Genomic DNA, 26895 nt, shown 5'->3' with positions numbered 1-26895 from the left:
GTACCAGAAAAGAAATGGTATCCAACAATACAACCAATCAACTCCCACATATCATATTTTATTATACAAATATATTATATTAGTTAGTTTGTTGATGTAAAGGGATTATTTTGTCCAAATGGAGAGAAAATGTGTTTTTAGAGATTGTATAATGAGTGGCATCGTATATCCTCCGTTGTAATTTTATCAAATCCCGATGATCCACACTTATTCTATCATATTCGAGATCTTGCCAAAGAATACTGCCCCGGTTTTGTAGACTTAGCCTTCGGCGGTGTCGTTTCGGTATCTAACCTTACTCACCAATTTTCCTATCAAACTTAACTTAACAATTTCGTTATCAAACTTAACTTACCAATTTTCCTATCAATATTAACTAATAATTAATAGGTTGGCGAAACATATATGGAAAATGCAATAAGAGAGGTGTATGAGGAATGTGGATTACCTTTACAGGAAGATAATCTAATTGAAGTCGGTTATTTCCCCAGAGATGATGATCAAGTCAAATGTCATTACAAAGTCTTTGTATCAACTTATTCCTCTTTATACAATTATACAACTATTTAATAATAACTCAACTCATGACTAAACTCTTATATCTATTCAACTAGAATAACCCCTTATATCTATTCAACTAGAATAACCCCTTATATCTATTAAACTAGAACGATTGTTAGGTCGCATTGTTTAATGGTACGGCGGAGGAGTTAACGCCTCAGAAGGGTGAGGTACTGTATATAAAGAAGGTTCCGTTGTCAGAGGTGGATGATTTAATGAAGAATTCACCACACACTAAATCATGCCCCAAAATACTCGAATTTGTCAAATCGTTTATCAGCCAAGGTAAAATGGCACAACTCAATGAAGCCAAACTATAACCACATGTAAAATAAATTTCAATCACACCAAATTAAAATATAATCATAAAGTTTGTATTTTGTAATGAGTACTGAGTATGTAGTATAGTATATAGTATGTACTGAGTACTGAGTAGTAAGTATATAGTATATAGTGAGTACAGAATAACACGGGAATACTTTATATTAGTGATCATGATTTGATAAGAAAAATTCCAGGATTAGAGTTGAGAAGATGAGCGTGATGCCGAGCATGAAGGAGATCCACTTGTAGAGAGCAGTTCTCTTACACTTGATTTCACAGAAAAGTTCATGGACGATAATCTCAAATCCGACATAAACAAGAGTACCAAGAGCGATAGCGTTTAAAACTGCGATTACCTTCAGGTTAGAGTCCAAAATGAGTGAACCAATTAGAACACCAAGAGGAGACCCCAGACAAAAAATAGCAAACATGGCATACGTAGTAGTCTTAGTGTTACCAACTAAAAATGAAGCTAACGCCATGCCAGCAGCCCACTTATGCAATACTATAGCCACAGTAATCAACCACATATGAACATCATGATCCTCAAGTCCAACAACCAGTCCTAAACCAACATTATATTATACATATTATAAACTATTGTAGTAGGTTAATTTAAAATTACCTTCGAAAACTGAATGTAAGAAGAGTGCAAGTGTAATGCAGAGTCCATTACAGTCACAGATGGGACAGAGAAGATTTTTGATAGTTGCAAGGATTTGATTATGTTTATGTTTATATCTGGGAGAAGGACAAGGTTTAATGGCGTGGTCTGACTGGTTAATAATGGCCTCCTCAGTTTTAATTCCACAATTAACAAGCGATTCCTCATCAATTGGTACACAACACTTTGTGTTATCCTTACAATCATTAAACACAGAACAACAAGGTGTCCCTAAATATACATTGATGGATAATGGGATAAACTAACTTCCAAAGGATAAAACACGCTCTAAAAACAACATGATTGAAAATGACGAAAGCATTATGACAAATGTTAAATTTAACTTATTTTCCTTAATCTTTATGAACAGTCCACTCGAAGAACATTGCTCAGCAGTCTCTGGAAACATATGCAAAAACGTCATACCCATTATAAAACCTAAGTCAATCCCATCAACACAATATAACTATATAATTTTATAACTATATAATATGGGTTTATAACTATATAATATGGGTTTATAACTATAATAAATAGCTATGTAATTGAGGTGGTGTGAGAATTACCTGCGGCAAGGCAATTACAGAGACACATGATTCCTTCTTTTTTAGAAGTTTGGGGTTCGGAACCTTCATTTTTTATAGTTTTTCGTATAATTGAAGGAATGAAACAACCAAGTATGGCAGAGCCAAACAAACAAGTACTAGCAAGAAACTTTGACACGATAATATTCATCTTTATTTTAAAACAAGTACTATAGGAGATCAAAGATGCGATAAAACAACTAAAATATTATAAAATTAATTTAAAATAGAATAATTAATTTTAAATATTGTAATTGACAAATAATATGTATTTTTAACTAAATTAGGATTAAAGTCCACAGTAGATACTGCCATGACCCCATCCATTTGAAAATATGGCATTAAAACAAATATAAACCATAATATAACACATTTGAATGATTTTAAAAAATTTTTTCATAGTGATCATATGTTTAAAATACAACTTGATCCATTATTTTACTCACTTTTTAGTCACATATTTTCTGCATTATATAGCTTAATACCAATGTTTACAATAGCATTTTAGTATAAATCTTTGATTAGTTTATGTTATTTCTAGTTGTATTTATGTGTTAAATACTCATTTTGAGTGTTAATTGTTCCTAATTTTATCTTCCACCACTTCTAGCTGAATCACTTTAATTATTTTATAATTTGTTTTATGTGTTTTGTAAATGTTTAAAATTGTTTTTAAATGAGGGCAATTAAATAAAATATTCCCTCGATGTAATTTTATAAAAATTTTAGTATGATGTTGTTTTAAATGATGCTACACACTAATAGCTTAAATTGTTGTTATCCTTATTTTATCCTTATAAATTCAAAATTTTAATGAAATTTGTTGTAAAAGTAACCCTAGCGTTTTTCTGTTTGGTCAAATATGGGTCAGGAGATGGAAGATGAATTAGATGATTCAATTTTCTCAGAAATACTACCAATTTTAAGCTGCTTGGATCCAAACCAACCATTCAAGAGGTGTTCTCAACCAGAGTACAATAATTTTGGGTATAAAAAGGTTAAAGTACAGGAAGATACAGTCTTTACACCAGTTTCTAAACTTTCAAGGTATTTAAACACTATTCACACATATATGTTTTAGTTCTTCTGCCGGTGATTCTTCTCCAAATATCTCAGGCCAATTACTAGGCCCAGCAGGATCAATAGGACAATATTACTACATCGAGGAACAGTAATTTATATACACAGTTGTACTTATTTTCTCCACTTTACCAATTGTAACTTCATATTTCCAATAGATTTGAAGATTCCGCTACTGAAAAGGAAAATTTAGAGGCATACAAAGCAGAATGTTGGATTAATGGAATTAGCTTAATATCCCCTGAAGGTAAGAATTCAAGCACATTATTATATTTAGATGTTGATGTGAGTATGTATATTGATTATGATTATTGTGAGCAATTTGGAGATTTTCTATCCAGAAAGTACAATATAGATAAATTAATTAAAACACAAACTAAAAGAGCATTCAAGGTAATTTTAACACCAATATAGTTATGTCATAGACGGATTGTCTTGTTGTAATGATTGATTCATTTGTCATTTTGGAGCCTAACATTCTAATCATACTCACTGTAAGTTATGTATCACCATATATAACCAATTTCTAGGACCAATGTGATAAAATCACAGGAATTCTGTATAGAGAAGATATAGATTCTTATGTAAATGAAATGATGCCAGGATGTGTAATGATACTAGTAGGAGTAAGTTTAAGTAAAGGTTAACTAAGATTATAGGTAACTGTATATACACCAATCGGTTGTGAAGCTCATGTTATTATTTCTAAAGAAAATATTAAAAAGATTATCAAGAGTGTTCCAATGCCCTTGATACATTTGTACTCAAAATCTTAAGCGTAATAAATTTTAATGCAAATATAGCTTCTTTACAATGGTAAATAAAATATAATACCTCCATGTTATGTGTTATATATGTTCGGGTGGGGAGTATAGGCAAATTCTGGTTAAATTTAGTGAATATATGGAATAATTTTAATTATATGCAGTTTATAACCTTGTTTTTATTTTTTAACTTAGTATGATTTAATTGTGTACCTTATCGCAGATTATTTATCATAGATTCACAAACAACAGTGTATTAGGAAAGTTCATGTAAATCTTTTTCATAATTTCTCGGAGTTTAAAAATTGTAAAATTTATATAATGTTCATTTTATTTTACACAACGCCACCGTTAATTCTCTAGGTTTTTGGAAACAGGTGCCCTCGCATCTTCTAGGATATGGATACTGCCATTACCCTAGATGAAAACGCTCTTCAGTGGTGTAACGGAAATTATGAACTGGTTTACTCATGTTTGAAGCATTTGAGGAAATTTTCAAAAAGAAAAGGGCCAAGGAGTAAATCACGGGATGGAAGTTATAAACTCGGATTTTTCCATAAATTCTGGAACAAATGTTTACCAAAACATTTAGTAAAGGATGATTCTAGTGTATTGAAGGAGAATGAATCCGACGATGAGTTGACGGAATCTGAAGATGAGGACTTTGAGGATTTGTGTGATCCAAGCAAAGATGTTAATTTAAAGACTAATTTGTCCACCTTAAAAACAGCAATAGTTGATTGTATGACTAAAAGTGATTTTCACAGGCCAAGACTAGTACCCAAAAGAAGATTATATGTTACTAAAGAGCAGCTTACACAATATGTAAGCTCAAGGTTCAAGGATTTGCTTGAAAATCTGGATAAGATTGAGGATTTCAGTAAAATATGTAATGTGGATCAGTTTCTATGCTGTGAGTTGTTGTACGAAGGGTTGTTCTACTATGGAGTTAACGACAGTCAGCACATGCCAGAGTTTACAATAATAGAGAACATGCTCTTCAGACAAACACTATTCCAACTCAGGAGTATCATATCACTATTCTACTTTGTAAATAATGGAGAATATTTGACGGACGATAAGTTTGAGCCAGACGAAGTGTTTCCAGAAGCCATTGATATTTTAAAAAACCTGACCGATAGAGGCTTAGTTAGGAACTTGTTCATATTACTTCTGTCCACAATTGATGAAACAAACAGATTTTATGAGTATAAATCAGGAAATGCACCAGAGTACCATCTCAGTATTAGTAGAGATCCTATTAGCCGTGATAAACTGGACTACGACCTTGTGTTTAAGCATAATTCATTATACTTGAATACTCTGTTTGAGTTATTGTCATCATATTATACGGTTTTCTCACCAATGGAAAGTGATTTGAAGTATTTGGTTTCATTTTTGCCTCACGTATTTGACTTCACGAGGATGTTTAACTTCCCAGAGTTTGGAAATAGTCTTTTGATGCTGTTTGAAAACTATACAGGGGATGATATTAGTGCATTTTATCCTAAATCACCCAGGTCAGTCATGGTTTGGATAACAACAAGGGATTTTGATAAGCTCACAGATAACAAGTTGACGTGGAAATTGTGTAACTTACTCATGATCATGGTGAATACAAATATTAAGAGAATAGACCAGAACCTTAACATGTCCTATTTCGATGAAAGCACTCTCAAAATCTTCAAAAAAGATCCTCATCCCTTGTTCTATAGAGGTTCTCTTGATCAGAATAATTTGAAAACAGAAACTACACCCGATTTTAAAGTGGGTTCAAATATGAAGGCCGGTGACCCTAAAGCTGAGGAAGTTGAGGACAAGCTTAAATTTGAAAGATTTGATTCAAAGAAGTTGAAGGATCTTGAGGAAACTAGAGAATTGTACTCAGATGTTGAGTTGGTGATTGATTTTGTACTTTACGGAGTATATTTTAAGGATAAGGAGAAGATACTGGAAGGCCTCAGCAGTAACGTGCTACGGATATTTCTTAAAGTATATGAGCAATTTCTTGAAAACAAGGAAAAGTTTGATATAGGATACCTACCAGTGTATACAAAGTTGTTGAAGTTTCTATTCTCTAATCTTTTCAAACAGGGCGAAGGCCTGAGTAAGACTTGGTATGACCTGATAAACTACGAAATCATGTGTAAACGTAAATTGGAGGAGTTATCAAGACAAGTGGTTGAAGATGAGATTAACGCAGCGATTTTTAGAGAGCCTGGAACTACTTTGATAAATTTGCTGCAGCTATTTTCAAAGATTTATACTGAAAGAGACTCAGAATTTCTGTTTAAGGTGTACCAGAGCATAGTTGAGTCTTACAAGTGCCTAATCCCAGACAGAACTTCACTCCTGTTCACACATAATAACGCAAATTATAACTATGATTACTTCATAGTGAAATCATCCCTGACAGATAATAAACCGATGGATTTCAGAGGATATCCTAACTTACTACCTGGTCAAGTACAGAGTCAGATACCATTCCAAACTTTGACCCAAAATTTTAATCCCTATAATAAGATATATTACAAATCTCAGCATGAGCACCTATATAAATCAGATAATCCCAGTAGTAAGGATATGATAACTTTGAATTCTAAGGATTTGGACCACTTGTTATTATTTCCAAACAGAGGCTTTAGCTGGCATGATAGGAACAGTGCACTATTAGAGCTGGTTTCATCGGCATGTAATAACAGAAACATCTTTGTGGAGACTTATCCTAAACTGATGATCGTTCTCTTGGAGTTTTCAGTGTTCTTAGCAGGTTTTCCAAAGGTTTCAGACCAACTTGTAACCTTTCTGAATTCTGGGTTTTGTACTGATATGCAGTTTCCGTATCTTCTACAGAGAGTGGTAACCCAGCTGAGGAGTTTAAACAGAGGGGATTTCGATCTGCTATATGATCTTATATATCAGCAGATAATAGCAAGAGATGATCGAATAGAAAGTGCAGAAGCAACTCTAAAGATTAACACAACAGTACCAAATGAAAATATGAGTTCAGTTTACTCTCCTACCTTCGAGGATACCACAGCTTATCTGAAGGATTATTTTAAATCACCACATAACCCTAGTTCCCTAAACCCATCAAAATATCTAGTTGGCTCTAATACAGTCAAGTATAAAGATGATTACTTGAAGGATGTTGAAAATTATAGAATTAAGGGTTTAAAACAGGAGGAGGAAGATATTTATAAAGGGATTAAGAGTGAACATAGAATGTACTCTAGAAGGTTATACACGTTTCCACTAGTAAACACAACAAAGGAGGTAAAGAAAGCTTTGAGTAACCTGGGATTGGGAACATCAATTCCATTTGGACTAGTTGAAGTATCCTCACTGATTTTTAAGCTGGTAGTAACACTAGACCCACTGTTGTCAAGCTCAGACTTAAACCTCAGAATGCAGTTAGTAAAAGGTAAAAGTGATGATTTGAGTGGTGAAAATAATAATAATAAGGGTAAGAAGATGATGAAAGGAGTTGAGACGGAAAATAGACTAAATGTAAAGTTTGGAAATCATACGTATTTGGATGTACTCTTTAGTATACTTTCAAATCCGTACATAGATGGGACTGAGCTTTTGGTTGGAAGTTTATTGAGGAGCATAGCATCAGTACATGTAACAGACCATAAATCCTGTAAACTGTCATTGGTTAAACTAACACAATTACTCCAAGAACCTTCAAGTACACTTAGTAGGACGCTTAACTACTATGAGTTATCCAATTTGATGTACTGCCTTACAGCTCTGACACTATACTTGCCCTTTCAGGATAGGTACTCAATATACGAGGATTACGATTATTTGTTTGAGTTGATAAAATACACTCTTTTGATGTTGGATACTGTGATTTCAAATACATACAAGGGAGATAAGAAGATGTTCGGAAAGCGAGGTTCACTTGAAAGTGGGACTAAGAGAAGTCACGGTCAGTATACGCTAGTGATTGATACGCTGAGTGAAGTTACAAATTACCCTGAACTAGATTATTACGCAATGCTAGACAACGTGTTCAACTTCATGCTAATAGTTTCCAAAGGACCTCTGGGGCTGTTAAATAAGTCGAAAGCAACTCAGTATTTGTATGAACAGATTTTACTCCCGGGAAGCTCAGTGACCTATTTGCTAGTAAAGTGTGCAACAGAGGCTAAGTTGACAACAGCAGTATCTTTAGTATGTAACGTGTTTAAAAGGGATTTCATAGTGATGTCACTGCACAAAATTTCAAAGTTTAACCTGGAAAATAAGTGTCCAAACTGTAATTCTACATGTGGACAAGACCAACTAGTACATAAAAATGTAGAGAAGAGAAGCACCAAAAAGTTCACATGGTTTTTGAATAAAATACAACTTCTACAGGGTAATGGCGATGTAAGATATCAGGTTAAGAGTATTCAGAAGAGATCAGGCTGTGATGTATGTCATAACGTGGATTTTAATCAGAGGCCACTGTCACTATTGATGGCACACGAGGCGTTTCTGGATGCTTTATCAGCTTATTCACCGGATTTGAAGTGTGATTTCGTGGGAAACTTGTCTACAAGAGATACTGAGTTGAGGATCAAGACCTTGTACATTTTACTCCAGTTTGTGAATAGGAATTGTAGTCTTTATTTGAACAATAAGTTGCTCACAAGGTTCAAGTGTTATTTGAATAAGGCGACTTTTGATTTGTACAGCACTGGCAACTTTGGGGATTCTAGAGACAGGGAATTTTACTATGTGATCAATGATGTTGATATGGAAACGGAAGATTTAATGCTGTATAACAAGCTGAGAAGGTTAGTTCACGTGGATTTTGACCAGATTTCTTCATTTTCAAACCTCAGACAGATGAACACGTGTACATTCAAGGCCATGGTGACGTACTTCTTTTCCCTAAACCCAGAAATACAACTTAAGGTGGTTGATGATAGACTCTTTTTGAATATGGTGAAGGCATGCAGACAGGATTGGGAGGAAAACAGCTGGCACAAGGTGTATATGCTCTCAATCATACTAAACCTGGTTTCCAAAACGCATTACTCCAAACTATTACTGCTGACCTGGTCATCAATATTTGAGGATACAAACAACATCAAATTTGAAAGAAATAACTACAACTACAACGTCATACAGTACTATAAACTGGCGTATATGGTGGAGATTGTAACTACATACTCGAGTGTTTTGAATAAAATACACACCACAAATCCAGAGCGAGATACGAGTTTTTCATACGGAGAGAATGTTAAACATGGTTTATTGGATAATTACGGAAGTTTAAAGGATTACGAAAGTTTGGAGGATTACGGAAGTAATGAAAGAACAATGGAACAAGACCAAAAGGAGAATGTGGAAATATTAAGTTTATTGGAGCGAGTAGATTTGGATTACACAGGTTTGGTACACAACGTGATTGATAACTTCTGTGAATATGAGACAGTTTTGTATGAAAATCTGGTTGATCGCATAGGGAAATTTGATAGTAAGAGTTTGAAGAGGGTTTGGAATATCAATTCTTACCCAATTCACAACAACAATTTGGTGATTAGGTTACTATCGCAAAATTCACCTGAAGACGATGTTTATGAAGAGTACTCGACGTTGGTGGAGATGTATAACAGTTACATGATTGCATTTTCATTTCTGTTTGAAAAGATGCTTAAGATGTATGAAAGGCTGGAAATGCTAAAGTTTGACGTTGTTTTTGACTACATGGAGGGTCGTGAACGAGATTATGAGATTAAGTTCATGTTACAACTGAGTGTAGTGAAGAGATTATATGCAAATAAGGATTTTAACGTGGTTGTCAACGTCCTGATACAGCTTGTAAACTACTTGTTGCAAACTGATAACAGCCACCCGATTCTGAAGGCAAAGATTTACAACGTGATAAACTACTTCATCACCATAACATCATTTGACAGTGTTTATAAGAATGTTAAACATAGTCCTTCATTTGAAAATATGCATAATAGAAGTGGTGGGAGTTTTGGGAGCATGAATAAGTTTGTCAGGGAAGGAGATAATATGATAATGAGGATGTTGATATCACATTTATCACACCAGAGTAATAAAAACACGATTTTGAAAATGTTATTTGAGGATTCAACAAGGAATTATCCAGTTTACCATGATATTGAAGTTTTGGGACATATTTTCACAGGTTATAAATCAGTAAAAGTGAATAATGGAGCTGAAGTGGATTATAGGAATGGGATGGAACTTGATTCATCTCAGAACATGAACCAGGTGGATACGGATATGGATTCAGAAAATTTGGAAGAAGATATGAAGTATTATAGGTTTAGATGCATTGAGAGTTTATACTTTTCATTGGAGAAGAAGAACCCAAATTGTACAGTAGAGGCACTGAAGCTGTTATCATCACTAATTAGGGGATTAGGAACATTTGAAGCTAATAAAGTAGAGTTTGACACAGGGACTTTGGAATATGGACTAGTAGGAGAAATCAGTGTTGAGAATTTGAAAGAGTTGGTGACGAACAGGCTTATGGTTAACTTTTACCTGTGTAATGAATGTTTGTTGAACACACCATGTACCCTTTGCACTGAGCTTTTAATGGGAACACTACACGTGCTTCACAGTGTCTGCACACTACACCAATTTAGCTCATTTTGGTTCAGCATTAAGGTTAACGAACACGAAAATCTCTCTGACATGTTCCTCAAGTGTACATTTTTATCAGTATTCACTAATAAAGCGACCACAGGGTTACTTCTACCAACCATGTTCATCCTGGAGCATTTGTTATCGACTACGTCAATTAAGACTAGGAACGCTATCATCACATGGCTAAATCAGTATTCTGATCTATTGCTATCACATACAAGTTCACTATTAAACCAAGATACTAAATTGGAATTGGATGATCAAACTCAGAGTGATAATGACCAGGATGAAGGAACAGTTTACATTTGTTGTCTGCTAAGAGTATACAGGATAACGTTCTTATGGCTGTTGTCAGATTATAGAGCACTTAACAGATACAAGGATAACTTCTCATTAATACTGGCAGATGTACACTGTAAGTTTCCACTAGCATCTTCATTGCCAAAGCTGGTACCAAGTCTTCTAACTCTTTTTTCAAGTCATTTAGACTCAAGCCTAAACTGGCTTGCAGTGCTTTTATGCCTACAAACGTTCTTCCCCGAACTGGGAGCTTTTGAAATGAATTTAAATTTCACATCTCATGTGCCAATTAAAACGAGAGCGTTAGAACTGGTTAAACTACTATTCCAAGTAATGCTCAAGTGTTCAGAACAGTTTTTGAAATTCCTCCACTACTACTCCACCTACGTTAATTACACCACTAGCTCATTTTTAACAAGTAATCTGGACTCTTTTAACCAAATGAATAAGATTAATGGATTTAATAACGTTAATGGAGTAAACGACATTCACCCAGTTTACACTTTTAATGGATACAATCACGCTGGTGAACTATTTTTAGGGCTGGATGAGAGATTGAGCGGAATGCTGACGTTGAAGATTGTAACTTTGGACTGCTGTGTGATTTTGCTAGAGTATATTTTATCACTAGTGAGTCTACCAAACGCGGTTGGATTGAATGAAAATGCACCTGAAGTTAGTGTATTTAACCCAGGAACAGCGCTGAAGTTGGAAAATCCGGAAGAAATTAGAAGAGTAATTGAAAAATTGGCTAAGGTATGTACAGCAAACGGAGGTTCAGTACCGTCACAACCGAGAGTAAACTCAGTGGAATTTTTAAATCCACGCCAGTTGGAGCAAGTTCCATCATTCGTAAAGCAGTATAACTACACACATAGAACACTTTTTACGACACTTTTAACAAGCCTGTTGAACCTCGATTCCATACTACGACTGTATACTTGAGATTTTATCATTAATTTACTAATCTTCTTTAAATTTAGCCCTGCTATTTGATTAAATACATTAAATTTAGTTAATTTATCACATTTGGTAAATTTATTTAATTTAGTTTATTAGTGTTGTGTAGATAACGGAGTAGTGGTATGGGTAGCACATTTGCAAAAATCATATTGTATATTGTAGTTTATTCTCAAAATTGTGTAAATAAATTGTTTTAGTAATTTAATGTACAATATTAACCTCAGTAGATGTCTGATTTAAACTTGGATCACCTAAAGGAAACACATCCTGAGGAATCACAATTTCTACAAAAACTCTCCAGTATCGAAAAACATCTCGATAAACTTATACAACAACAGCAAAATTGTAAACTCTACGACCCTACTTCCAAGCCAATTAAGGTCAGAGTTAAAATTTACAACACGTACGAAGACCAGGATAAAAGGCCCCCAAACTTCTCCTACTCGAACGTCCCGCCTTCAAGGTATACCATTTACATCAAAGCATCAGACCTTGAAAATGACGAAAATGGCGAAGAGGATGAAATTGACGCCCCCTTGACAAAGTACTTCAACAATATAATGATTGACACGCCTTCGGGGATAGTTTTATGGAACAGGGACTTGATGATAGAGGAAAAGGAAACTCTTTATAATCAAAACAGAATAAAGACTAACAAAAGCATATCCTCAGTTAAAATGCTATCACCAAAATTTGATTTTGCCACAGCCATAGCCAATCAGACTAATCTTAGTGACTCTCAGCCAGATAACCAGGATAACCCGAATAGCAATCCAGAGTTTATCCAGCCAAATTATAACGGTTTTGATGAGTTACACGTGAATAGGCTTGGGTTTGAGGAATGTGAAATCCAGGTTTACCTTTTCCCGCGTCAAAGCATCCCAGTGTACTCTGTTTCACAGAATTTGTATGAGTTCATTTACTACAACCTCGACGAAGGTGAACTTAATACTGACCTAATGAAGGTAAATTTACCTACGATAACAAAGTCCATATGGTCTTACGGGTTTAAGAATAAGTTATTCGTTGAAAAGGAGGGCGAAGAAGTTCTCTTAACACTTGATGAAGTTCTAAAGGGACTTTTCTCAACAGACGCTGAACACGTGAAAATCTCTGAGGTTCCAGCCCTTCTTAGGGAGCACTTGTTTCCTGCAAGGCCTGTTAAACTAACCCACCAAGTAAAACTTAGTGGTAGTCCAGAAGACAACGAGACTCTTTACGATTTAACCCTAGAGTCATCTTCCCCAAATCCAGTCAGAAAAGACGAAAAACAAAGTGAACTTGATTCTCAAATTAGTTCTGCCGAAAATGAGGTTATTGAGCTAGTTCACCTCAGGAATTTGTATTCCAGCTTCTCACTTGATCCTAAAAAGGTATTTCACCCCCTTTCACCTATTTGCTTATTTCTTTACTTAAATATATTTATTATTTTATTTTATTTACTCAAGTATATATATATATATATAATTTTTTAGTTTATTACAAACTTTATTGATAACAAGGAGTTTAAGAACATCAAACCCTTTACTCATAAGAAACTGGAACAAAGACAACAATACATGGAGGTAACCATTATTTTTATAACTGTTTTTAGCCTTGGGTTCATTACGCCATTGAAAACTATCTCTACTCGAATAACAGAACTGTTCACGACTTCATCTCTGGCATCATAGAAAACCAACATAACATGTAGTCCAACACACTTTTAACACTATTTTAAATTCTATCGATGTACAATAGTCACAATTTCTGTAACCTACCTCTCAATATATTTCACAAACACTATATATTAACAGTATCACCAATATATATAAAACTGCTCACTACTATCAAATGTAAAAGTTGAATCTACATTATTTAGTGCCGGGGATGAAAATATCTGTGAACATTTGCCTGGCAGGTCTCATTAGAGGTCCTTTATTATCCTGCCTATTAATGTAATCTCCCCAGTCCCCGGAGAGGTTATTATACGTGAAGTTAAGTGCAAGAGATCTCAAGGGTTGTTCATGGGAAGGAGTGTCAAATGTATGACTATCTTCGTTATCCTTTCCATACTGAATCATGTTAAATCTCCCTGAACCACAAATGAAATTGTTAAAAAATTATGGAAATAATTAGTGCTCATAATTCTAACTGTGTAGAGATGAGTTACATGAAACTGGAGGTACTACTCCTGTTGGAACTTCATATGATTTTGGAACTACAAGTGAGCAAAGATCTTCAAAGCTCTCACTGACTGTGGCCTTTTCAAGAGCTCTTTCCCACAACTTGTTCAGACGGTCCTGCTCCTTCTCGAAGTATTTCTCTCTTTCCTTCCTGTCCTCCAAATTTGAGTTCCAGAAGCCCTGCTCATTCAAATCATCAGCTGTTCCCAGCATTAACATGTTTCCAAGGTCCTGAGGAATTTAAAAACTAAGTTAAACTTACAACAATGCCTTGGTACACATTTCCGTAATAAGTGGTAATAGCTCTTGTGGTTAAAAAAAACGAGGTAAGAGCAACAAATTGCTAAAGATTTTTATAAAAATTAATATAAAATGATGAAAAATGAATAAATTTGACAACCACTTACGTATCTTATATCAGGGTTGTGTTTTAAGACTAGTCTTTTAACGGGATTATATAAAGAAAGTGATAAGGAGGACAGAGTTGAGAAAGTCGAGGAGAAAACCTTCTCAATTCTCGGTCTTAAATAACGTAAAAGTAGCACAAATCCATTATACGTGGGATGTTCTCCATAATGTGTACGATCTAGTAGGAAAGGCTGCCATCTATGCTTTGGAGGCTCTCCCCAGTGTGGCTTGGCGGCTCCTCCGGCAAGTCTTCTAGCTGAAATTCTAATCTAAAAGGATAATTTAAGCTGATCAAATTTGAAAATACCATTTTAAACTAAATTATAAGGAAAATTTGGTATGATACACCATTAAATATTAATTTTACATTTTCTGATGTTGAAACTGTATTTAATGAAACAGAAATGAAGATAATATAATTATAATTTACGTTTATACAAAATATACGACAACAACCCTTTTAAAATTATAATAATTTTATATACATGGGGAATCATTAACACATACACCAAGAAAGTACACTTTTTGAGAAAATTCCAGAATTTATTAATATTAATAATATTATTTTTTCAGATACACTTTTGAACATGGAATAAAATATGAAATTATTGGGGAAATTAATATTTTCTTTCTTCTCCTGCTGTTACACTTCAAATCACTTTATTTTATTTATTATTTATTTATTTATCATTTATACCTAAACATGATGTATTATATTTAAAAAATTTGTAAAATATGTTTCTAAAAAGATCTTCTCTAGTTAGAAAGAAACCTTCTGATTTTTCACACGAATCTGATAATTATAACACAGTAGATGATAATAACATTTCAGAAACAGATTCAGTGGATACCGAGTTGTTAAAACAAGATGATTCATCTAATTTTTCAGTTAAAGATTCCGGTGTGAGTTTCAGAAGAGGATTACGAGATGGTACTATAACAAATAAAGTGGATTTAGCCCAAAATCGACCTTTGAACACACAAAAAAAGGTCATAAACAATTTAAGTTTTACAGATTCATTAGTTGAGGATGAGTTTAGCAACATACACCTGAGAAATGCCAAAATGACTAACCCTTTTGTTAAGAAAAGATTTAAAAAAGGCATTGATTTATCAAATTCCAAGAAATCTGAACCTTCAACCACTGATAAATATCATTTTCCAACTCATAATACCAAAACATTTCAAAAAGATACTGATTCAACTGGTGAAGATCAGAAAAAAGATCCTGAGGATACTAAAGAGTCAGATGGTTCAGAATTTGATAGTGACGAAGAATCTGACGAATATAATATGGATATCGAGACTAACTTTGTGGATGAAATTGAATCTACAGAGGAGTCTGATGATAATATGGATGAAGAACGCAGTGATGAAAAGGTTTCCAATCCAGCTGATAATGATGTTGAATTTGACTATTATGATGTTCCCCTTTATGAGTTATCAGAAGTGGAGTCAGATTTTGACATTGAGTTAGAATTATCGCAAATTGTTGATACCGCCGAGTCTGAGCTACAAATTTTAAAGAGAAACCTAGAATCTAACCAGGCTTTGTTGAGCCAAAACATAGATAAGATAACAAAGTTAGAGACAGAGAAATCTCACCTTGAAAACCATTTAACGGTTTATTCCAATCTCCTGGAAACTTCAAATACACTGTCGAGTTTGGTAAGTTCAAAGCTACACACACTCCTTGTTACTCTGGACAAAATTAAAAAGAACAGAATTGAGGAGATGGAGTATCTGTTAAGGATGAGAAGGTGGTTATACTGTGATTTTCTTCGACTCTCAGGAGTTAGTAACTTAGAGTACAATTGTGGAGAATTGGAGGATATTGATGAGATGGGAAAGGATTTATCGCAAACTATTGAAAAGAACTTTGATAAGAGATTAGATGGCCTTAATGAAATAAAAAGTGATCTTGTTAATAATAGTGTGAAACATGCTCCAAAATTTAAATCCAGTTCTTTAAAAGAATATCTTACAACTAGGGTTAGGGATTTATTCACTGTCAAATTGGGCGTTAATTATACATTTCCACAGCTATCAGAGTTATACGAGTATGAAATTAACTTGGAACAAGTGGATTTGAATTTGATGAGTGATGTTACAGAGGAGTTTTGCACAATCAGTGCCTGTTTAGAACCATTTTTAAGTTTTAAAGAAACTAATCCAAGTGAATATGAAGCTTTAAATGTAGCAGAAAATCTTAAAAATGTAATTTTATTTTTTGTTAAGGTTTCACTGCTGACTTGGGACCCACTAAATCAATTTGATATCAAATCACTTGAATGGTTCAACGTTTTGTTAAAATTTGATCAAAATATGTTACCACTAGTAGTTGACGAGGTAATTTTTAACTAATACTGTTTATTTATTATTGACTGTTATTTAGGTTCTTTTCCTCCTCTCCATGAACTGCATAGAATACTTCGATATTGAGTCATACGAACAATGTCAAAATTTGTGTGAATTGTTAAAATTTGTAATGCAAAATTCTAGTCAGGATAACAAGTCAAATAATGTTGAGGTAATTTAATTATTTTTACATTATTTTTTAGAAAATCACAACCTCCTTGATAAAATCTATAAACACCAAGGTCTCAGTGGTCAGTTTCAGGCTAAATACCAAGGATTCTTCATTCATGCTATCAATGATTAGTGATCCTGTGGGTTTACACATTATCAAGTTCTCATGCTTGAACCTTATTGGTAACTTGATGTGTTTCTCAGATATACTCTCTGGTACCACTCTTTCAACTATGGTTGTGGACGATTTTTTCTTAAACAAGCTATTACCGCTTTTAGACTTTGAATCACCAATTGACGCCTTTGTAGTCTTAAATTTTAACTTTCTAACTTTACCCATTTCTAGACTCCTTCAGATTAGGACCAAGAACACATCAATTGTGAAGTTGACATTTCAACGTTTTTGTGAATCTGAATGGTCTTCTGGATCAAATTCAGAGATTTTCAACGCTCTTTCAATACCAATGACTAATGAAAGTTACTCTAAACTAATAAAATCCTAATGTACTATACTATACATAAAGTACTTTGTATATACAAATGTGTACACATCATAGTATATACTATATAAAGGAAATTTAAATTGAAAATTAAATTAAAATCTAGGTTGTAACTTCATATTCGCCTTCTAGTAAAAGCTTTTTGACCTGGTCTTCATATAGAGTTGCACCAAGAAACTCACAAACCTCCCTTGCATCACCGACTGCATTTGAAAGACAAGTTGTAGCACCTGGAGAGGGGGAAATGTTGAAAATCAGACCGTCTCCAGACCTTATTTTACTCTCACCGAAGAGGAGTTTTCTGTTCTTTTTATCAACTAGTTGTGGTCTCACGCCTCCGTAGCCCTGAGAATATACAATGTCAGAGTAGTTCAGTGAGGGAACAATTTTTCTCGCATCCCTAAGAAAAAGCCACCTAGAAAGGAGGGGAACTTCAAACAAAAAGTTTTTAAGGACATAGTTCCTTATAGTACTCTGTTTAAAAAGATCAAAGTAGACCAACAATACTCTATGATCTAGTTTGAATACTCTCAAAAAGTCAGGAAAGCTTGCCAGATTATACCTCTCGAGGAGGGGAAGTGGCAAGGCTGTCGGCCCAAGTCTGGTCTGGTTTTCAGCCACAATGTCCGGATCTCCATGAATTGCGGCAAAAGGTAACAAAGGGTTCTGAACGGTGTACACTTTGCCCTTCAAGATGTCCTTTGAAAAGTAAAAACTTCCAGCCACTGGAAGAACACTGTACTGTAGTCCAAAGCCCATTTTATGTGCAAACAGGAGTGAGTATCCACAAGTACCAAAAATTACAAACTTTGAAAAAAACTCTCCATTATTGGTATTCACTTTAAAGCCATTTTCTAGCCTCTCAACGTTCTTTACTTCTGTGTTCATCATAGTCACCAGATCCTTATCTGGATTCTCTGCTGTTTTGATAAACATTTCTGCCAGTTTTAGAAAGTTTATCGTTGTGAGTTCATTCTCCACGTAAAGAGCGTTAACATCCTCAGGTCTAGGCTCGCCGTTCTTTTTATAAATAACATTTGGTTCGGCTTTTGCAATCTACACATTAAGTTATATTGTGTAATAACAAACCTGATCCTTAGTTAAATATTCCATTGTTGGGAAAATTTCTTTAAAAGGCTTAAATCTCTTTTCTACAAATTCGCATTCCACATCTCCAACCCCAATTAACATCTTCTGACCCTCTTTTGCAATGCTAAACATTATGTTATGCGTGATAATATAATATAATATGTATTTGATTGTACGGATTAGTTCAAGAAATTTACCTATCCAAATCATCTTTTGGTAATTTAGTTAAGTAATTCCTCAAAATATCTGCGGCTCTCTTTACTTTTCTGGCTGATTCAGAGGTGTAATTGCTTTCAATATCTCCTAAATAATATGATAAATTAAATTTTTACCGCAATGTATAGTTTGGCTGTTATTTTTAGGATATGATGCTGAAAGAGCGTATCCGGACCTTCTCTCACACAGTGCGATCCTTTTCAAATCTAAAGGATTAATTAAATTAATGATAGACGTAAAGAGTTAAACTAACTTGTGAATTTTGAAAAAGTGTAGAAGAGGGAGGTGCCGGTGGTCCCTCCTCCGACTATGAACACATCAAATTCATTTGAATTCTGTCGGTTAACAGTAGTAGAGAGGTTTCTTGAGGTTAAATTTAAACATTTAGAAAAGAATCCTAAAAAATTATTTATCTAGCTTTAAATTTCACGAACTTGTCTCTAATGAGTTAAAATTCGAGGTATTTGTTAATAATTTGTTGTAAATATTGAAAAACATTTAAACAATTACATTAATAACTACAATAAATGATTAATATGTGTGGCACTACTGAACCAGTATAACATTCAACACTCCAGAACATTATTAAACATTTTGGAGAATCTACTTTTACAAAATTTAAATTTCAAAAGAATTTAAATTATCTGATAAGAGAAATTGATCTTCAATTCCCTTTATTTCTTTAGCTTTATTCTTTTCCATTCTTTCCATTTCTCGTTTCCTACAATTATTTATAATTTTATTTCCAGATAAGTCTTACTTTTCTATAATTTCCCATGTTTTTTCCAGCTGAGAGTATTCGAATTCCAGTCTCTTTCTGTATGCGATAGCGAGCCTTTTGGCTTCAAAAAACCCATGTTTCTCCACCCTGATTTATTCATCAGATTTAATTATATTAAATTAAAAATATTTTATATAGAAGATACCTGAAATAAGCCTTGCAGTTTACGAAGAAGTTATTCTCGTAGTTTCTTTTTGAAAATTGTACCATCCAGCTCCCGCTCGGATGCCACCTTTATAACCATTAGTTATTCCAAATTTATATATATAATATAAAACAGAATGTGTTATGAATTAGTGTGTATGTTACCTTACACCCTTAACGTTACACTTGTAAACATCCCAATTAATTGTTGAAGCAAGCTCCATAGATTCAGCAGTATTCGCATAGATAAGCTTTCTAATTACTGGACTTTTAAGCAAGGATTTAGGAAGGCAGTCATTTTTGTCAAAAAGTCCATTGGTCATGGTTTTATCAGTAAACTTCTCTTCAGGCCTAATAATTCTCAGCATAAATCCTAAAACAATGTTAAATTAATTTTATAATAATTGTATAATATATATAAATCCAATATTTTCACGTTTAATGTGTTAAAATGGATTACTTCTTCTCTGTGTAACTCTTTTTGTTCCAAAGTTACGGGCCTGGAACTTTGTAAACCTTGATAAAAAGTTTGTAAAACTGAAAATATTTAATGTGTAAAACATGTTAGAATATATTAAAATTGGTTATGAATTGAGTAGTGTCATGATCACGTTGTTCCTCACATTATGAATTGCCTATTTGATTAATTATTAGTACAAAATTACCTGTTTGACTGGCACATGATCAGAAGAGTCATTTTCTTTTCTTTTAAGCCTCTTGATAATAACTTCATGTTCAGTTTCCATAATTATTCTAAACCATAATTAAATTCAAGATTACTCACCCTCCGTCAACAACATCATCCAATAATAGAAATACTGATGCTAGTTTTTCATATACAAAGTCCTTTTTGATATCGTAGCTGAAAAATCCATTGTTAGAGTCGAATATAACAATAGCATATAGATATAAAAGATACTTGGTTAGGTATTCTAGTACTTTCTCAACATTTGTACACAATTGGGACAATATTAGTTCATTTTCAGTCAAATGTCCCACTACTGCAATGAACACATCAGCTACAATTGTAAACACAACCAAGTGGTTCTCAATCAGAAGACAGTCATGATGAATCTCTGCATACAAATTATATTCAATATAGTTGATATAATTTAAAAATCATATATATTTAATACCTGAGCTTTTGGCTTGTTTCAGCTGGTCAACTAGACTCTTTTCAAATACCTTTTGGTCCTCTTCAGAGATTGATACTAAAATATCAGTGAGATAAAAATAAAAAATTATTATATAGCATTAATAAATACTTATGATTATGTATTAATTATTTTTGATGCGGAATTAACATACATTTGCTTGAGGGATGTAATTTGTAATATCTTACTGCGATTTTTTCACCATTTTCTCCCAAGATTAAAATAGCTTCCACTTGAGTTACATTAAAATTAGTCATTTGTTAAAACAATACAAAATTGGTTTAAAATAATTTAAAAAACTGACATTCTGGTAACTGTTGTTTTCGAACACCATATAAAAACCAAATTATCTATTTTAAACACTAAATCTTAAAATAACTTAATTATTATAAAATATAATAAATAAATTACACATTATGTATAAAAAATATAAGAAGAAACTGTAACGATTGGGATAATGTGTATGATATTGTGGAAATGAAATTAATGTTCAATTATCTTTTTCTCCATAAAAGTTGAAGTTGTCTTCTTCTCCAATTGGCTCTAACAGAAGGCCTAGACTTGGAAGCTCTTGGTCCCTTGACACGAAGGCCACGGTATTTCTTTCCTGCAGAAGTCAAGCCTCTCATTTCCCTGTGTTTATGTACTGGTTTGCAGAGATAGTTCAACCTTGGGTTGTTTCTAACAGCGTTGTGAGCCGGATCTACTAAAACGACTTCGTAAAACTTATATACTTCGTCCTGACCGACCCAGTAGCTGTTTAAAACTCTAAGACCTCCACAGTGTCTTCCAACTCTCTCTTCTGCTACGCTACGCAAGTTCCTCTTCGATTTCTGTTTACGGATACCTTGATGCTTTGGTTTTCCGTAAACAATTCCGTTTGCGACGTTTTTCTTGCGATCACCACGTCTTACTCTGACTCTGTATATTACAAAGCCTTGTTTGGCTTTATATCCAAGTCTCCTGGCCTTATCGGGTCTTGTAGGTCTAGAAACGCGATGGAGTGCTGGAAGTTGTCTGTATTCCCAAGTCCTGATTCTAAGGAGGGTCCTCATCACATCAGACTGCTTCTTCCTCCATAGTTCTTCCAAATACCTAAACCATATTAATTCCAAAATATTATTTTAAAGATAAAATTGATCTAGAATTATTAAATTATGTTTAATTGATAAAATAAATCATTACTTGTAAGCACCCATTTTAACCCAGTGATTCCAAATGAAATTTTAAATAGTATAGATTATATAGGTTTGGTGGGTATATAAAAATGTCTTCAGACTGAAAAAATCAAGTATATATAAATAAAAAGGTAGATACACCTGATTTTCTATGAGCCATGGGGGATATGTTGATAATAGAAATAGAATGGGGATACAAAAAGAGGTGTAAAAACATTGCATTAAATCACTTTAATCTTTTGAAATTTCATCAAAATTTTATTTATCTAAATCGTGAAATCTGATTATTTATTTTTAGACAATGGATCACTACAATGTGTTTGAAATTAATACCCTACCATACATTTGTCATATTATATTTTTGAGAAACATACATTTACCCGTAATTTGGCCACAATTTTCTAATTAAATCTTTTTTATAAATATGGGACTTAGTATTGATAATGTTTTGAACGGAGATTCCGTGATTAATATCGCAACTATCCGCTCGACTATTGAAAATGTTCATACTTTATTATTATTTTATGAAGATTTTGATGAGTTCATAAAAAACTTCAGCATTGCAGATTGCTCAAGAGTCTTTATGAATTCATACAAAAAACTATCTGAAACCTTTGGATTTGGACTCAATGATAACTATTTCTCAAGCCGATACACATCAATTCCACTGAATACCTACAGTTTGTTTGCATCTCAGTACAAGAATGATGATTACCTGACTAATTCACTCAATCAATATTTTTCTGATACTTCATATAGTAATAAGTATTTGGATTCAGTGGTTTCAGGCTCCCAGAACTTTGCCGAGATCTATGCAAATGTCTTAAAGGATGTCTCAGTTAATGAGAGCAGTGACTTGGCAGATAAGATGATCAAGGATTTCTATAAAAAATTTGAGATCCTCGTAAAGGCACTATACTTTCTAGCCTACAAGTCATTCCAGCTTTTAAGCACGGTATATGATAACCCACAACTATTTCAAGATGAGACTGATAATACAAATGAGAAGTTTTACGTACCTCCTCCACCAACTACATTAATTGTTCTTCTTAATTCAGGAGAGTCTAAGGAAGTACCGCTGGCAGATCTGCTCAAATGTTTCATTAACCTGGGCTTGTTGGGTTATTTTGTGGATATTTTGGAGAGCTATTGTATGTCTTTTATCCAATTTACTGTCCCACCTTCGATTTCGGATAAGGCATACGCCATAAGTCAGGATTTTAACATTGGCCTCCACTTGAAACACTTCTTAAAGGATCAAGCTTTGAATGAACTTATCAAGACTGAAATATCATCCATGGTAGACGTTACACTAGGAAAACTTCTACTAGTTAACTCTTTTCTAAAGCACGTAACACATTTATTTAACAGCACTGATACTTCAACTGCAATACAGCCAGTCCAGTTCGCCTTTGACGAGGAGTTTTCAAATGATATCTTCTTTAAACTAGTGGATGCTTTTTTCAGGGATTTTTGTGAAGTAGTTTCACTCCTGTTGCCAATTTCCGACGCTTTTGAAATAATTGGGAATTTTAAGTGTGTTTTGGAGAAGAATAACCTGTTTGGGGGAATAAATTACTTTGAAACATACCTGGAGATATCATTAAGAAATTGGGAAAATCAACTCCTAGATAATGTCAGAACTTTATCACAAACTCAGTACCCGCCAATTGAGTCAGCAGATTCTGACATATCTTCAAACGTACTGAGTTCATTGACTTTGAATGGCGAAGACCATATGGACTTGTTATTTATAAAGTCTCTGGATTTCGGAACAATTATGAACTTGTACAACTCATTCCTGAACGAATTTTTGAGATTGGCAGGACTAACAAACATAGACGTTGGGATGATAACACAGAATTTGTCTGTTCTTACCAAGTTGGAAAGTTGCTACATCTCAAACAGCCTTTTCTTCATAGTTTCTCTGCTAATAAAGGTGATTTTGATGCCAGTGATGCTGACACACGAGTTATCACATAACTCGATGGCTCAAGAAACAGAAAACACGACACAAAATGAAATATTGTTAAAGTACATTGAAAACAATTCTAAGCTAATACAGAACGTGATTTTGCTTTACGTGTTTAACTCCAACAGCTCATTTAAGGACTTTTTATATAATATCTCGAAAGTAGAACGGGATATACAAGGCCTTAAACAAGTGCTTAAAGTCTTTGTATTATACATCTCAAATGTATATTACATTAACCACTTGGCATCATTATTGCCATATTTAGTCCAATTTTCATACCAAGTTTACTCCAATGTTACATCAATTTCACTTGACGGACTCATTGAGATGGTTAGGAAGAGCTACAAGATCAGTTTAATCAAGATATCCCTGCTTAAATTACAAGATTTTTTAATAGTCCACCTATCAGCTCTTTCACAGCAGTATGTTCAAAAGTTACTACACCAAGTGCTTCACCTGGAATTGCAACACACCTCAACAGAGTCCACAGGATCTGATATTATAGAATACTTGACTTATTTCAAGTCTTTGGTCCTAAAATATCTACCCAATGAGGTATCTCTAGATAAAATAAGTTTCAAATTCGTATATAACAATTAGTGTATCAATTTTACCATAAATATTTTAGTACATCAATTTTGGTGCTTAAATTTACTATATCAATTTTCCTATATAAATTATAATTTATTTTTAGGTGTCCAAAAGTGTAATTCACATATGCATTGACTTGGTTTACAACTGCATCATATTTGAAGTTTTGGATTTTTTCGAAGAGATCAACTACAAATTTAACCAGAACCTGTTCAACAGGGTTAAGATTTATATCCAGTCCACATCAATGTCAATAGACAATGAAATTTTAAACGGTATCTTTTTAGAAAACTATTATTTCCAGTTATATATTCATATTTAACAAATATATATTGATATTTCACCAACATATACATCTACTTATGTAAAATCCCCAATTATATATCTTTACATACTTTGTTTTCACAAATTTGTAGATGACCAAATGAATCTTACTCATAATGAGAAGTTTAATAACTTTTTGACCATTTTCAGCCATGAACACGCAATAGCGGAGCACCTGTACTCTAAAAACGAATACAATAAAATAGTGCGATTAATCAAACAAATCAAAACATTTTAATATTTATCAATATATGATTATGCTGTGTATGTGGTAAATATGATACTACCGTCTATTCTTCCTAAATATATATGTGATTAAACAAGTATATATACCATGTATAATATAGCATGTATAATAATAAAAACAAATTACTCTAAAACTGTGGAGAGAACGGAGCCAGTAATGAAGCCGACAAGGTGAGAAATGTGATCAAGCTTATCAGTGAATGACCTAAGAACGTAAGGAACAACGAAGGAAACAAATAAGTTGTTAATGACAGAATAGTTGTTAATATAGCCAGACTTGATGTAGTAGGTAAGGAGAGCACCGTAGAGGCCGAAGATGCTACTAGAAGCGCCACAAGACTTGAAGTCGTTCTTAGATTTAGTCATACAAATCTCCTTAACTTTCATATCAACGTCGTTTAGAGATCTGGGAGTGATGCCAGTGAGAACCTGAGCAAGCTTTGCGAGACAATAATCAGCAGACATAGTAACAGAAGTGAAGATATAATCGAAAAAGAAAAGAGGAAAACCAATTCTCTTTGTCTTGTGTAAAATATCGTCAACAATGGTGTTTGTAGCCAAGACTATAGGCTTGGTGGCGTTGGTGAAATTCTTACCAATTGATCTCAGAAGAAGTAAAAGGTTGGCAGGGATTCCATTTTTGTAAATGTAATTGTACAAATAACTGAAATAATTAGCAGTAATGCCGGAAAGAAAGTAAATGACGAGTAGATTTCTAGGCCCGAAGAGCTTAAGAACGTTGTTACCCACAGATAGTAAACTACCCACATTTGACAGAAGGTGCCGAAGATCCCAGTGAAAAAATAAAGAAGTAATGATGCGATAGTGCTCATTCATATAAAAAAGATTCAGACCCTTGACGGAAAAATTCTTGGAAAGTTCACCCTTGAAAAATAAATCGACGATAAATAGTGCAAGGTTCAACTTCACAAGAAGGTAAACAGGATTGTCGCCAAGAGTAAAGAGATCGTAGAAGCTGAAGTTACTGCCCTTCAAGTACCAAAACTTTATCTCCTCCCAAAGATCAGAATAACACTTGCGGAAGTTGGAAAGTGAGTTTCGCTTAAACTTGTTCACTGTCTTGAGAGTCACACTCTTATACCGAGATAAACTTTTCTTCAAATTCTGAACAAATTCGGCCCTGTCAGATATAAAATTTGTTAGAGTTTCATATCGCAAATAATTCGGGATAGCCTTAAATTCATCAGGGTTGAGAACGAAAGAACCCAACCGAGAATCATGATACACATTAGGTTTAAACTTGTAATTAAAATCAACTAATTGGTTATTTTGGTGAAAGTTTACTAATTGAGTGTTTATTTTAAAGCATTTGATGAGTTTTAGGGAAACAAGGAGGAAAATAACGTGAAAAATTGAAATGGAAGGCAACATAATGAAGTATATCCCTCCTCATTTAAATGTGTATAAAATAAACTGGATTAAAAAGTTCAGATTTAAAATACATTTAACAATCAATTGAAGTATGGTAAAATTTTACATACGAAACTCGCGTTTAAAGTGGGAAATATTATACAAAATCGAAAAATGGACAAATACACATAAACGGAATAGTACACATAGATAATAGCCCACAAAGGCCATATCTAAAGCTAAAATAATTACATAGAAGATTCTATTGTAAATCTCTTCAAACAAAAAAGGTTAACATACTTTATACATTTTGACGTTGTTAATTGGGTTGAAGTTTTATACCCAATCACAAAAGAAATG

General features: G+C 33.6%; 13 protein-coding genes across 13 annotated transcripts in view; 6 read left to right on the top strand and 7 right to left on the bottom strand.

Moving 5' to 3' along the window:
* The window catches only part of TpMuguga_03g00766 (NUDIX domain protein), a 1153-nt gene extending 229 nt beyond the window's left edge, over positions 1-924 (top strand). Inside the window, exons 1-4 of the mRNA XM_757797.2 lie at positions 1-17; positions 142-285; positions 391-528; positions 681-924. The exon at positions 1-17 is cut by the window's left edge and continues 229 nt beyond it. Of these exons, the coding sequence (XP_762890.2) occupies positions 1-17; positions 142-285; positions 391-528; positions 681-881 (500 nt within the window). The 3' untranslated portion in view covers positions 882-924. The remainder of the gene's footprint in view (positions 18-141; positions 286-390; positions 529-680) is intronic.
* A 102-nt stretch (positions 925-1026) lies between these two features.
* On the bottom strand, positions 1027-2544 carry slc39a1 (ZIP Zinc transporter family protein). The gene is made up of 4 exons (XM_061305775.1): positions 2116-2544; positions 1817-1987; positions 1511-1780; positions 1027-1450 (listed from the first exon to the last, which is right to left on the bottom strand). The coding sequence occupies exons 1-4, from the start codon at positions 2282-2284 to the stop codon at positions 1047-1049; spliced, it is 1014 nt and encodes a 337-aa protein (XP_061160909.1). The 5' UTR covers positions 2285-2544; the 3' UTR covers positions 1027-1046.
* Positions 2545-2635: 91 nt separating this feature from the next.
* TpMuguga_03g00764 (uncharacterized protein) lies at positions 2636-4054 on the top strand. The gene is made up of 7 exons (XM_757795.2): positions 2636-3180; positions 3215-3304; positions 3372-3460; positions 3491-3606; positions 3639-3707; positions 3744-3839; positions 3873-4054. The coding sequence occupies exons 1-7, from the start codon at positions 2996-2998 to the stop codon at positions 3987-3989; spliced, it is 762 nt and encodes a 253-aa protein (XP_762888.2). The 5' UTR covers positions 2636-2995; the 3' UTR covers positions 3990-4054.
* Positions 4055-4331: 277 nt separating this feature from the next.
* On the top strand, positions 4332-11883 carry TpMuguga_03g00763 (uncharacterized protein). The gene has a single exon (XM_757794.2). The coding sequence runs from the start codon at positions 4377-4379 to the stop codon at positions 11844-11846; it is 7470 nt and encodes a 2489-aa protein (XP_762887.1). The 5' UTR covers positions 4332-4376; the 3' UTR covers positions 11847-11883.
* Positions 11884-12014: 131 nt separating this feature from the next.
* Positions 12015-13625, top strand: snf12-2 (SWI/SNF complex component SNF12-like protein). Its single transcript, XM_757793.2, has 3 exons — positions 12015-13237; positions 13340-13429; positions 13459-13625. The coding sequence occupies exons 1-3, from the start codon at positions 12092-12094 to the stop codon at positions 13555-13557; spliced, it is 1335 nt and encodes a 444-aa protein (XP_762886.1). The 5' UTR covers positions 12015-12091; the 3' UTR covers positions 13558-13625.
* Positions 13626-13700: 75 nt separating this feature from the next.
* TpMuguga_03g00761 (uncharacterized protein) lies at positions 13701-14993 on the bottom strand. Its single transcript, XM_061305774.1, has 5 exons — positions 14745-14993; positions 14437-14706; positions 14292-14372; positions 14017-14260; positions 13701-13938 (listed from the first exon to the last, which is right to left on the bottom strand). Exons 1-5 carry the CDS (start codon positions 14745-14747, stop codon positions 13718-13720), a joined length of 819 nt encoding a protein of 272 aa, XP_061160908.1. The 5' UTR covers positions 14748-14993; the 3' UTR covers positions 13701-13717.
* A 140-nt stretch (positions 14994-15133) lies between these two features.
* On the top strand, positions 15134-17489 carry TpMuguga_03g02145 (uncharacterized protein). Its single transcript, XM_757790.2, has 3 exons — positions 15134-16786; positions 16833-16967; positions 16999-17489. Exons 1-3 carry the CDS (start codon positions 15173-15175, stop codon positions 17467-17469), a joined length of 2220 nt encoding a protein of 739 aa, XP_762883.2. The 5' UTR covers positions 15134-15172; the 3' UTR covers positions 17470-17489.
* A 50-nt stretch (positions 17490-17539) lies between these two features.
* mqo (Malate:quinone oxidoreductase (Mqo) family protein) lies at positions 17540-19288 on the bottom strand. The gene is made up of 6 exons (XM_061305773.1): positions 19206-19288; positions 19025-19168; positions 18888-18977; positions 18753-18858; positions 18556-18679; positions 17540-18522 (listed from the first exon to the last, which is right to left on the bottom strand). The coding sequence occupies exons 1-6, from the start codon at positions 19267-19269 to the stop codon at positions 17569-17571; spliced, it is 1482 nt and encodes a 493-aa protein (XP_061160907.1). The 5' UTR covers positions 19270-19288; the 3' UTR covers positions 17540-17568.
* Positions 19289-19318: 30 nt separating this feature from the next.
* On the bottom strand, positions 19319-20271 carry TpMuguga_03g00757 (AP2 domain protein). Its single transcript, XM_757788.2, has 5 exons — positions 20157-20271; positions 19862-20069; positions 19698-19784; positions 19532-19639; positions 19319-19492 (listed from the first exon to the last, which is right to left on the bottom strand). Exons 1-5 carry the CDS (start codon positions 20257-20259, stop codon positions 19390-19392), a joined length of 609 nt encoding a protein of 202 aa, XP_762881.1. The 5' UTR covers positions 20260-20271; the 3' UTR covers positions 19319-19389.
* Copz2 (Clathrin adaptor complex small chain family protein) lies at positions 20257-21226 on the bottom strand. Its single transcript, XM_061305772.1, has 6 exons — positions 21005-21226; positions 20833-20907; positions 20616-20772; positions 20481-20558; positions 20362-20449; positions 20257-20331 (listed from the first exon to the last, which is right to left on the bottom strand). The coding sequence occupies exons 1-6, from the start codon at positions 21105-21107 to the stop codon at positions 20281-20283; spliced, it is 552 nt and encodes a 183-aa protein (XP_061160906.1). The 5' UTR covers positions 21108-21226; the 3' UTR covers positions 20257-20280.
* A 91-nt stretch (positions 21227-21317) lies between these two features.
* On the bottom strand, positions 21318-22131 carry RPL15 (60S ribosomal protein L15-1). Its single transcript, XM_757786.2, has 2 exons — positions 22036-22131; positions 21318-21945 (listed from the first exon to the last, which is right to left on the bottom strand). The coding sequence occupies exons 1-2, from the start codon at positions 22047-22049 to the stop codon at positions 21345-21347; spliced, it is 615 nt and encodes a 204-aa protein (XP_762879.1). The 5' UTR covers positions 22050-22131; the 3' UTR covers positions 21318-21344.
* Positions 22132-22243: 112 nt separating this feature from the next.
* Positions 22244-25180, top strand: TpMuguga_03g00754 (uncharacterized protein). Its single transcript, XM_757785.2, has 3 exons — positions 22244-24558; positions 24698-24869; positions 25011-25180. The coding sequence occupies exons 1-3, from the start codon at positions 22453-22455 to the stop codon at positions 25154-25156; spliced, it is 2424 nt and encodes an 807-aa protein (XP_762878.2). The 5' UTR covers positions 22244-22452; the 3' UTR covers positions 25157-25180.
* A 94-nt stretch (positions 25181-25274) lies between these two features.
* On the bottom strand, positions 25275-26836 carry TpMuguga_03g00753 (Rhomboid family protein). The gene has a single exon (XM_757784.2). It carries the CDS (start codon positions 26554-26556, stop codon positions 25288-25290), a length of 1269 nt encoding a protein of 422 aa, XP_762877.1. The 5' UTR covers positions 26557-26836; the 3' UTR covers positions 25275-25287.
* Positions 26837-26895: the final 59 nt, after the last annotated feature.

This window comes from Theileria parva, assembly GCF_000165365.1.
Source record: "Theileria parva strain Muguga chromosome 3 map unlocalized ctg_531, whole genome shotgun sequence".
Taxonomy (NCBI): Eukaryota; Apicomplexa; class Aconoidasida; order Piroplasmida; family Theileriidae; genus Theileria; species Theileria parva.
This window is presented reverse-complemented; position numbering and strand designations above follow the sequence as displayed.

Coding starts and splice junctions, on each gene's coding strand:
- TpMuguga_03g00754 (XM_757785.2), top strand. CDS start 22,453: ATGGGACTTAGTATTGATAATGTTTTGAACGGAGATTCCGTGATTAAT. Junction 24,559..24,697: donor TAAAATATCTACCCAATGAG/GTATCTCTAGAT, acceptor ATTTATTTTTAG/GTGTCCAAAAGTGTAATTCA. Junction 24,870..25,010: donor AGACAATGAAATTTTAAACG/GTATCTTTTTAG, acceptor ACAAATTTGTAG/ATGACCAAATGAATCTTACT.
- TpMuguga_03g00753 (XM_757784.2), bottom strand. CDS start 26,556: ATGTTGCCTTCCATTTCAATTTTTCACGTTATTTTCCTCCTTGTTTCC.
- TpMuguga_03g02145 (XM_757790.2), top strand. CDS start 15,173: ATGTTTCTAAAAAGATCTTCTCTAGTTAGAAAGAAACCTTCTGATTTT. Junction 16,787..16,832: donor TACCACTAGTAGTTGACGAG/GTAATTTTTAAC, acceptor ACTGTTATTTAG/GTTCTTTTCCTCCTCTCCAT. Junction 16,968..16,998: donor ACAAGTCAAATAATGTTGAG/GTAATTTAATTA, acceptor ATTATTTTTTAG/AAAATCACAACCTCCTTGAT.
- TpMuguga_03g00761 (XM_061305774.1), bottom strand. Junction 14,373..14,436: donor ACAACCCTGATATAAGATAC/GTAAGTGGTTGT, acceptor AAAAATCTTTAG/CAATTTGTTGCTCTTACCTC. Junction 14,261..14,291: donor ATGTGTACCAAGGCATTGTT/GTAAGTTTAACT, acceptor TAAATTCCTCAG/GACCTTGGAAACATGTTAAT.
- slc39a1 (XM_061305775.1), bottom strand. CDS start 2,284: ATGAATATTATCGTGTCAAAGTTTCTTGCTAGTACTTGTTTGTTTGGC. Junction 1,988..2,115: donor CTGTAATTGCCTTGCCGCAG/GTAATTCTCACA, acceptor GGATTGACTTAG/GTTTTATAATGGGTATGACG. Junction 1,781..1,816: donor GCGTGTTTTATCCTTTGGAA/GTTAGTTTATCC, acceptor ATGTATATTTAG/GGACACCTTGTTGTTCTGTG.
- snf12-2 (XM_757793.2), top strand. CDS start 12,092: ATGTCTGATTTAAACTTGGATCACCTAAAGGAAACACATCCTGAGGAA. Junction 13,238..13,339: donor TCTCACTTGATCCTAAAAAG/GTATTTCACCCC, acceptor ATAATTTTTTAG/TTTATTACAAACTTTATTGA. Junction 13,430..13,458: donor AAAGACAACAATACATGGAG/GTAACCATTATT, acceptor AACTGTTTTTAG/CCTTGGGTTCATTACGCCAT.
- TpMuguga_03g00764 (XM_757795.2), top strand. CDS start 2,996: ATGGGTCAGGAGATGGAAGATGAATTAGATGATTCAATTTTCTCAGAA. Junction 3,181..3,214: donor CCAGTTTCTAAACTTTCAAG/GTATTTAAACAC, acceptor TATATGTTTTAG/TTCTTCTGCCGGTGATTCTT. Junction 3,607..3,638: donor AAACTAAAAGAGCATTCAAG/GTAATTTTAACA, acceptor GTTATGTCATAG/ACGGATTGTCTTGTTGTAAT.
- Copz2 (XM_061305772.1), bottom strand. CDS start 21,107: ATGACTAATTTTAATGTAACTCAAGTGGAAGCTATTTTAATCTTGGGA. Junction 20,450..20,480: donor GATGATGTTGTTGACGGAGG/GTGAGTAATCTT, acceptor ATTATGGTTTAG/AATAATTATGGAAACTGAAC. Junction 20,332..20,361: donor ATCATGTGCCAGTCAAACAG/GTAATTTTGTAC, acceptor TTAATCAAATAG/GCAATTCATAATGTGAGGAA.
- mqo (XM_061305773.1), bottom strand. CDS start 19,269: ATGTTTTTCAATATTTACAACAAATTATTAACAAATACCTCGAATTTT. Junction 18,859..18,887: donor CAGCCAAACTATACATTGCG/GTAAAAATTTAA, acceptor CATATTATTTAG/GAGATATTGAAAGCAATTAC. Junction 18,523..18,555: donor AATATTTAACTAAGGATCAG/GTTTGTTATTAC, acceptor CTTAATGTGTAG/ATTGCAAAAGCCGAACCAAA.
- TpMuguga_03g00763 (XM_757794.2), top strand. CDS start 4,377: ATGGATACTGCCATTACCCTAGATGAAAACGCTCTTCAGTGGTGTAAC.
- TpMuguga_03g00757 (XM_757788.2), bottom strand. CDS start 20,259: ATGTTTTACACATTAAATATTTTCAGTTTTACAAACTTTTTATCAAGG. Junction 19,785..19,861: donor TGTAACGTTAAGGGTGTAAG/GTAACATACACA, acceptor ATGGTTATAAAG/GTGGCATCCGAGCGGGAGCT. Junction 19,640..19,697: donor AACTGCAAGGCTTATTTCAG/GTATCTTCTATA, acceptor TGAATAAATCAG/GGTGGAGAAACATGGGTTTT.